General features: G+C 38.4%; 1 protein-coding gene across 4 annotated transcripts in view; it reads left to right on the top strand.

Moving 5' to 3' along the window:
- Window positions 1-4,700, top strand: part of LOC108359791 (LIM domain and actin-binding protein 1) — a 72,409-nt gene extending 67,709 nt beyond the window's left edge. For 2 of the 4 annotated variants that reach the window (XM_017611816.1, XM_017611813.1), the window contains exons 9-12: window positions 1,636-2,130; window positions 2,186-2,331; window positions 2,392-2,473; window positions 4,539-4,700. In XM_017611816.1, coding sequence (XP_017467305.1) covers window positions 1,636-2,130; window positions 2,186-2,331; window positions 2,392-2,473; window positions 4,539-4,541 — 726 coding nt within the window. In that variant the 3' untranslated portion in view covers window positions 4,542-4,700. The remainder of the gene's footprint in view (window positions 1-1,635; window positions 2,131-2,185; window positions 2,332-2,391; window positions 2,474-4,538) is intronic. The other 2 variants (XM_017611814.1, XM_017611815.1) reach the window with 2 other exon arrangements.
- Window positions 4,701-9,590: the final 4,890 nt, after the last annotated feature.

The following is a 9,590-nucleotide window of genomic DNA, read 5'->3' as shown; positions in this document are numbered from 1 at the left end:
AAATTGGTACGAAAGCAGTGAGATTAAATTTCCAACTAAGAAAACTGTTGGAGGAATTTGTGGGGGCGAATTTTGTTAGCTGACCTAACCATGGGTAAACGACTTCATAGCTTAAAAGGAAAAAAAAAAAAAAAAAAATTTTTCCAGAACCCTCTCAACATAATCTTTAAATTTAGGGGCGGACATTAGCAACTTTTTTTTTCGACCCAGTCTAATGTACATAAAAAAATTACTTATATCGCATGCTTACCTTTTTATTTTCTCTTTTACAGTTTGCCTCTGCAGACTTCATTTTGCCTTGGTAATGTTTCAATAATTGTGTAAAGCTACGCAGAAACATTGATGTACAAAATGTTAAATTGGAAATGTTTAGTTATTTGCCCAAAGTTTATGGCTAAGTGACACCTGATCCCTCGAAACATTCCACATACCTCTGGGGAACCATTGGAAAATTGTCTAAAATTTGCATTTTTACACCGGAAATGTAAACTCGATTAACAGTATTTTTGTGCAGAACACCTTTCTATTATCAAAGTTATTCAACATTTCTTGTGCATATAACACCGACTACACTATCCACAGTATATTTGCGTAGAACTCACTCCGAAATTCACAAAAAGTGCATTTTTCAGACCAAATTTATAACTAAATCAGTGAACGCAAATTACAAAATTAGGTTTCACAATAACGTGTAGACCCTTGGCTACAAGCTTCTGTAAAATTTTTCGGACACAATAGCCCGAAATCATTGGGCAAATAACTAGGCCGTACCCAGTTAAATCGTTATTTGGTTTTCTTCAATCAACAATTGCACCAAGATGACATCACGCACTCAGCTGATTCTGTCAAATTCACAAAGACCGGATTGGCGGTACCGCGATGGGCGCAATCTCTATTTCTCTCAATCGTGCATATGAGCCGCTCACCTTCTGCGGCAAACGACAGCGAGCATGTTGGCGAGGTCGAAACAACAAATTTTATTAATTGATATAATTTACGTTCAATACTTCAAATTATGCGGCGGTTTTTAGAAAGATCAATCCGAAATCCTCTCACCATAAGCTTTAAATACAGGGACTTTCAATAATAATAATAGGGGAGCTCACTCGCTGTAGCATTTGTGTAAAGTTTCCATGTAGATACAATCGGAGGTCGGCCATTGTCTGCCGAAGGGCGACAGCTGTTAGATAAAACTTTTTTTAATTTAGATGTTTTTCGGACCAGGCATCGAACCCAAATCTTTCGGAATAGTAGTATGCACTTCCAGCCACTCAACCACAGCAGCCGTCTACTTTTACTACTTTTTTATTCGTATAGCGACCGACTCAGTCTACTGTATATATGACGCCATGAGAGCAGAAATGCCCTAACCCAAAATGTTTGATGTGTGCTTCCCTACTTAAAATAGTCTCAAATTTACCTAATTTTAAAATGAAAGTTGCTTATTCTTTAATTTTAAGGTACAGAGATACATAACGTAACATAAAATTAACATTTAAACATGAATTTTAAGATAAGTACAAGAAAAAAAATTGTGGGTTAGGCCACTTCTGCTCTCATGGCCTCATATATATATGTATGTGCCTAAATAGGCATGCAATGCTTATGAAGCATTAAACGACATTTAATTGAAAGCAGGATGTCGTCAAGTATGATGAAAAGCCTGAGGATATAAAAATCGAGACTTCAGAAATAAGTTCGAAGTTCAAATTTTTTGAAACCTATTGTCCAACTGAGCAGAAAAAGAAAGAGTTTCGTATTACACCACCACGAGAAGGTGTTGTGAAAATGCCAACTCCTGAATCGGACGCTGAAAACATGGAGTATCCCAATGAACTAGGCGCAGAGACAAATGTTCTGGAGAAGTCTCATACAACCACCACGATGTTAAATAAGTTTCGTGAAATGGAACAGAATCGCAATGGCAAACAAGATGGTCCGCGACCTTTGAAATGTTTCACACCTCCTCCAGACGGTGGAAATCGCATTTATCAGGATGCAGACAGTGACATGGGCTCGCAAGATGACAATGAAGAATTTGAAGACGAAGATGACGAAGATGACGATGAGGACTACAACTCATCAAGTGAGCGTTACAAACGTTCACTGGATGATGAGGCTCTTAAAGAGGTACATCATTTATTATGTTTTATATACTTTAAAAACAAATTTTTTTTACGCTAAGGCACAGGCTGCAGCGCGGGCAAAGCAATTGAGAGCGAGGTTCGAGAAATGGGAAGCCAATGAAAGGGAGCGAGAATTACACGAAGGTCGCGTCGACATCTATTCTACTGAAGTTTCTGATAATTCGAACATTGAAAGCACAAAAACGTAAGATTTTCATTTCCAATAAATCTTGAATCACCTACTAATGCAATACTAATCCATTAGCATACGAGAGCGTTTCGAAAATATGAAAAGTTCAACAGAAAATGCACAAACAAGACCTCGATATAAAGTCAACCGATTCGTGGTAAGTAAATGCACAAAGGTTTCTATGTGAACACAATTACCGGGGACTGATAACGAAAAAGTAGTGATAAAAGGGAGCAGGTCCTACATAAGTTCAATCGGCAAATTCACACCACCGAGGACTGATTATGGCAACTTAACGCAACTTGCAGGCTCTCACTTAAAAATTCTCTTAAATTGATGTTGCTTATAAATGAACAGCCAAAACTTAACGTAACTTAATGTCACGTCGAAATCTCTTTCATTTTGATTTTCTAAGTTCGGTTAAGTTAAGTTGCTGTACAAAAATGTTCTGCAAATCGTACGATTTGCAAAGTATTGTTGTATATTTGTAATCAAAGTATTAAATATTTCAAATGGAAACTGCTAGAAACACATGATTTATTTTATATCCATCGATTTAGTGCCAAATTTTCCCTCATTGTTATAAATCCTCCGAAATAGATTTTGTGGATCGGACCGATTTGAAATCGAACGATTTGCAGAACATGCCTGATAATCAGGCATTTACCCATCTTACGTCCAAAAGACCGAGAGGCTCGTATGAAAATCTGTAGTGAGTTTAATAGAGCGGTACTCAAAACTGGCATTAGTCTGGATTTTTCTTCCCCGAAGGTTTATCTCATTAACTAAGTGGCTGCAGATTTAACTCCTCACTTACAACGAAGGTATGTACTACATAGTATATTAAATTTCTAATTATGTCATGGTACTGGGTTTGCAAAATCATGAGTTTTAATCAGTTCTCTGTTCACCAGCAGAACCTTGGTAATCGTTGACTTTGCTTGTCACTCAGCTTCGTTAATCGGCAGATGCATAAGATTTTAAATACTGTAACCAAACGTTTAAGGTTTCCGGACTTCATCAGTCTATGCGCAAGGATAAGGGCTTTATAGTTGTCAGGTTACTGCAGTTAAGGCTGCTGCAAACCACTCAATACTCAATCATTAGACCAAGAACACCAGGGCACTCGACGATCAACGGTTGGCACCTATTAGATTTTTCTCTATCCACATCCCTCTTGGGAGAGCAGAGACCTCTAAAGCAGAAGTCCAGTAAACAATTCACGACGAATGAGTTCAAGTTTGAAGGTACAGTTGGAAGAGATTTGTAGAATTTACTAGTTCATTTCATAACCTGTAAGCGGCTATTGTCGACTCAGAAAGCACTAGGCATAAACCCCAAAAGTTTATTCAGCTGTCTAACCACCAACTCTCGATTCTGACAGAAATCCTGACCGGTAGTGTTCAATAGGAACTCATACGGTACGACTTTTTATCGTTTCGGGCTCCATTACCGTATCTGTTTATTGATGAAGAGGTGGAGTTATTTCCTTCCCAGCTGCCTTGCTTTTGCAACTGTTCCGAATAACTATCTAGGGCGGGCATCAGCTGCCTGTGAAACTTTATTTTGCACACCTAGCGGTTTCCTAAAAATCTCCTGTGAATTTAAGAATAATTTAATTAAAGTCAGTCCTGCGTTAAATGTGTTCTATAATACTACAAATTATGGCTGTGTGATTATCTGATTATTCGAGCAAGCTGGTCAATCAGTTGTTCGGTTTCATCAAATACTCGAGTAATCAAGATATTGATTACATAAAACGATGACTAATCGAGTTACTTAAAATATGATTACTCTAAAAAACAATTTTGCTTGCTAAAAGCGTTTGCTTTGGAAAATGCTCAGCTTCTTTTTTAAAATGTGTATATCAAAAAAATATTTAATTTTAAATTTGGAAAAAAGAAACGTTGTATTCCAAATATCAAGGGATTTCTACTTCTTTATATATATGAAGAGAGTACTTTGAACATTTTATTACTCTTTTTACTCATACTGTTTATTAATAAAAAAAAGCAAATTACTCAAACATTTTAGTTTTTGGCTAATCAAAATCTTGATTACTCGAGTAACTTAACTTTTGAGTAATTATAATTTCCAATAAATGGAATAATTGAGTTGTTTACTTTTGGATTAATAAAAATTTTGAATAATCAATTAATCGCACCGTCCTACTACAAATTATTATTTCCATCTACACATCATTGATTAATTTATTTTTTCAGTAATAGGTCAGCGATAGTGTCCGCTCATCTATCCATCCATTACGCGGTGAATTACTGTACTAATACCGGTGATTAATGTAACGCCTTAAGTTTAAACGTTATGTTTTCGATAAGTTATCAAAACAATAAATTCAAGTTGTGTGCAAATTGTTATATTTGTAAGCAGTGTGTTTTATTGCTTCAAAATATTAGACAAGCCTTTCGAAGCCCTATTCTTGAAACACATTGAAAGCGACGGGCCACATCTGCCAATTTTGTATCTTCATCATCTAAACGCTTTGTCGATAGCGACGTGGAATTTTTGGACACGGCATCGATATCATGAAAATATATGAGTTTGACATAAAAGAACCTTATCTGTCGCACAAAATATAGGAAGAGATCTACTTAAGATATATTTTAAAATAATTTGACGGATGTAGCCCCTAGCCCGCGATTTTCAAGAGCCAGAATAAAAACATTCGTACACATAGTACATAAATGCATGGGCGTAGCCAAGTAGGGGCAGGAGGGTGCTCGAGCCCCCCCTAACTTTCAAATTTTCCTTATATATATATAAAATAGTACCCTGAAATGCCAGCTTAATAAATTTCATTCTGGCTACGCCGATGCATACATGCCTACATATGTACATTCATACGCAGATATACCAAAGAACATTTCATACAAATAATTAATATAAACATTTCTATACAAAGAAAAATCAACTAAAATAGAATTCGAGATCTTATTTAATTCAGTAATTGCACGTGCAATTAGAGCATTACGTGCATACTCAGTCTTCCACCCTCCCTCTTCAGAAGGCAATGATATGCGTAAGTTGCGCTGGGGAATATTAAATTTATACGTTCTAGTGAGTAGGGCAATCAAAGGGCCACGAATAACACTGGAATAAAAGCCAAAGAGAGCATAGATCTAAAGTCTTCAGAGTTATTGAAGTGTAGGAAGGCATAGGAGCAGAAAAAGTCAATGATCGATATAGGTAGCCAAATAGAGATCTGAAAAAATGTGCACTCACTTAATAACATTTGCGTATAAAAAAATCAGATGATTACAAGCATATGTTAGTGAATCAACAAAAGAAGCTATGGGCTTTTGAAATATTTATTGCAAATTTATGAATATGTTAAAAATGACTTTCCTATCCAAAAGTATTCAATTGTGTAGCAATAATATCTAGTATAAGTGTATATACTGCATTATATTAACTCCTAAGTTTACTACTTAAACATGAACCTCTGTAAAACTACTTTAAGATACAACTCTGTTTTTAGTTTTAAGAGGATATCTTGTATTGATTCCGTTACGAGATACATTGAAATAAAGCGTCACTTTCGATAGAGCAATTGAAGAGAGCGTATTACAATCTTCAGAAGCGGGAAGGCCTGCAAAAACTCGGCGGAAAAGTGTACAGTTTTAATAAAGTAAAATCTAATAAAAGTTTGCGCAATTGTGTTTAAAAAATACAAATACGATATTTTTTTTATTCTCGTCATCGAAATGGAGCAAATTGATACTGGCAAGTGCACAACAGCGCAGCTCCGCGAATGGTCGCGGCGCTTAGGATTACCAACATATGGCACTAAAGCAGCAATGGCGGTCAGAATAAGTGGAATACCCGTAAATGAACGTATGGAGTGCCCAAGCATAAGTGAAATCAACGAAGATGATGTTGGCGTTGATCGTCCAGCAACAGACGATTTACAAGGACCGCTTGTATGTGAACAACAGTACGAAACGAGTGAAGCAATCATGGTTACAGAAGCGCTGAAGAAAAATAATGATTTGCTTGTAAAGGAAAATGAGTGGTTGAGGAATAAACTGGCTCAAGTGGTATTGGACAATGCACCCGATGGTGGCATGGTGTCTAACAACCAGAAATCAGCAACGAAGCAGAGGACAGCAGCGGCAGTAACCAAAGCGATGGCAGAGCAGCAAATGTCGTCGATAACGCAATGGACGGCAATATAGCAAGTGGCGGTAGTTTTGAAGCAAACAGTGGCAGTGCAGCGAACGTCTCCAACGCAGTGAATACTAACCCGGCAAGCAACAGCTTTGACATTGCAAAAAATTGCGTTTGTGTTGAAAGCAAATGTGGCGTAGGGGTAAAACCATTTGATGTCGTGAAGGATATGTTACCGGAGTACGATGGAAATGCAAATTTCCGACAGCTAAAAGGCATTGGTGATGTATACAATTTAAGCGAAAGCGCAATACGGGCATTAATGGTAAACACATGCAGCATGTGGATGCATTAAGTCGTTGCACGAATATAATGGTATTGGAAGCAAATACTTTCGAGGAAAATTTAGTTATTTGTCAGGGAAGAGATGATAATTTGAAAAAAACTTCGGAAGTTACTACAGGAAAAAGAACACAATTTGCATGAAATGAGAAATGGTGTTTTGTATAAAAAGGGAAACGACGGTAATCTTTTGTGTTCGTTCCGCAGGATATGGAAAACCAAGTAATATATAAATATCACGATGAAGTTGGACATATAGGTATAGATAAGGTAGTACAACTGATATCAAAAAGTTACTGGTTCCCTAAAATGTGAGAAAAGGTTGACAAACATAAAAAATTGTTTGATATGCATTGTTTTTTCTTCCAAAAGTGGACCACAGGAAGGGTTTTTACACAATATCCCAAAAGGAAATGCTCCGTTTGAAATTATACATATCGATCATTTTGGCCCTGTTGATAATTCGTTGAAAACGAAGAGACTCATTTTAGTTGTGATTGATGCGTTTACGAAACTCGTGAGATTATATCCGACTAAGACGACAAGCACTAAAGAAGTTGTTCAAGCCCTGAAGGACTACTTCAGAGCTTACAGTCATCCAAAGCGTATCGTGTCTGATAGGGGAAGTTGTTTCACCTCCGAGGAATTTAAAAGTTTTCTAGAAGATAGGAATATTCAGCATATAAAAATAGCGACAGGTTCCCCTCAAGCAAATGGTCAAGTCGAGAGGGTGAACAGTAACCTTGGACCAATGATTTCAAAAATTATAGATACTGAAAAAGGAGTTCACTGGGATGCAGTACTTGGGAAAGTGGAACATGCTTTAAACAACACAGTTCACAGAACGATAGGCGAACATCCTAGTGCGCTGTTGTTTGGCGTTGGCCAAAGAGGCGAGGTTACTGACTCGCTGAAAGAACAATTAACAAGAGTAAAAGATTCGGTAGAAAATGGGAGCTTACAAGATATTCGTAGAAAAGCGGCTCATTGTCAACAACAGTTACACAATTATAATAAAAGTTATGTAGATAAAAAGAGAAAAAAGCCAAATAAATATGTAGTGGGTGATTATGTAGTTATTAAAAACTTTGATTCCCATGTCAGTGGACCTAAAAAACTGATCCCGAAGTTTAAAGGCCCATATCGTGTTGAAAAGGTTTTGCCTAATGATCGCTATTTACTTAAAGAGTTGCAAATATGAAGCCTTGGTTCAAGGGACGCAAGGCAAAAAGTAAAAGCACTTGAGATCAGGTGATCTCATGGTCAGGACGGCCGAATTGTAGCAATAATATCTAGTATAAGTGTATATACTGCATTATATTAACTCCTATTATTATTATTATGAGCCTTGAGCACTGCGACCTCTAAGGTGGTCTATTGTGCGTGGCCTTTTACCCTATATATGAAGGCTTTTAATATAAGCTAGCACTTCGGTGGGCTTTTTGTTCCATATTTCGAATGGATTAAGTGTTGTACCACCTAGGTGAGCGAGTCTGCGTCTAGCGAGAGCAACACATTCACAAAGGATGTGTTCTGGCGTTTCTTCGTCCATCTCACAGAAGCGACAGACGCTCGTGTCTGAAAGATTCATTTTACTGAGGTGATAACGCAGGGAACAATGTCCCGTGTAGTACCCAGTGAGAGTTCGAAGGTCCTCCCTGCCTAAATTTATGAGCTTTTTTGAAGCTTCTTGTGATGGACAGATGAACCGCTTAGCTTGTCTTTGCCCCGGACATTCATTCCAGTGCCTTTCGAATTTTTTGTCGACCCACTTGTTTATGACCTCCCTTAAGTGGGCTTTGGTGAGCCCGCAGAAGGGTTCCGGGCCATAGAATAGTGTGGTAGCTCCGTGTTTTGCTAGGCGGTCCGCCTGTTCATTGCCGTCATGGCCCTCGTGCCCCGGCACCCAGCCCAGTAATACTGTGTTCTTGCTTCCAAGACCGTTTAGGGTGTTGAGGCAGTCGTACACTAGTTTGGATGTTATTATGTGGGACCTCAGTGCTAGCAAGGCAGCCTGACTGTCCGACATAATGCAGATGTTTTTAGAGGATGTGCCTCTTCTGAGGCATTCTCTGCCACAGATATCGATCGCATGAATCTCTGCTTGAAAAATGGTGGGGTAGCTGCCCATTGGTATCGATCTTTTAAAATTCGGCCCAAATATACCAGCTCCAGTTTTTCCATCTTCAAGTTTTGATCCGTCAGTGTACCAAACTTCAGCTCCGGGTTTGGTGTAGGGGTTTCCTGTGCTCCAGGATGCTCGGTCCGCAATAGATACCTTGAAATTCCTAGAAATTACTAGTATCGGAGCTACTGAGTCCCTCATATGCATTATGGGGTCATTTGTGAATTTCATAAGGACCTTCATATGACCTGTCATGTTTCCGGTTTTTAACTCGGAAGTGTTTAGGATTCTCAGTGCCGAGAGACTGGCCTCCCTCTCTATTAGAATTGGGAAGGGCGGTATGCCTACAAGAGCACTAAGTGCATCAGCAGGACAGGTCCGCATAGCCCCTGTTATACCAATGCACACCATTCGGTGTAGTTTGCTTAGTTTTGCGCTAGCAGTTCTTTGTGTCGCTTTTGTCCACCATGCCAAGGATGCATAGGTGACTATCGGCTTCACAACTGTGTTGAATGACCAGTAAGTCATTTTGGGGGAGAGTCCCCATGTCTTCCCGTAAAGTCGCTTGCATGCGAAGAAGGCTCTCATTGCCTTGTTTACGGTTGCATCCAAATGTACATTCCAGGTGAGTGTCTTATCTAGCCACACCCCCAGGTATTTTGCTTCATTTGAGAGCCCTATT

The sequence above is a fragment of the Rhagoletis zephyria genome, unplaced genomic scaffold, assembly GCF_001687245.7.
Source record: "Rhagoletis zephyria isolate East Lansing unplaced genomic scaffold, Rhagoletis_zephyria_1.1 Rzeph_scaffold_00460, whole genome shotgun sequence".
NCBI classification, from domain to species: domain Eukaryota; kingdom Metazoa; phylum Arthropoda; class Insecta; order Diptera; family Tephritidae; genus Rhagoletis; species Rhagoletis zephyria.
The sequence above is the reverse complement of the archived record's forward strand: the minus strand, read 5'-3'. Positions and strand labels throughout refer to the sequence as shown.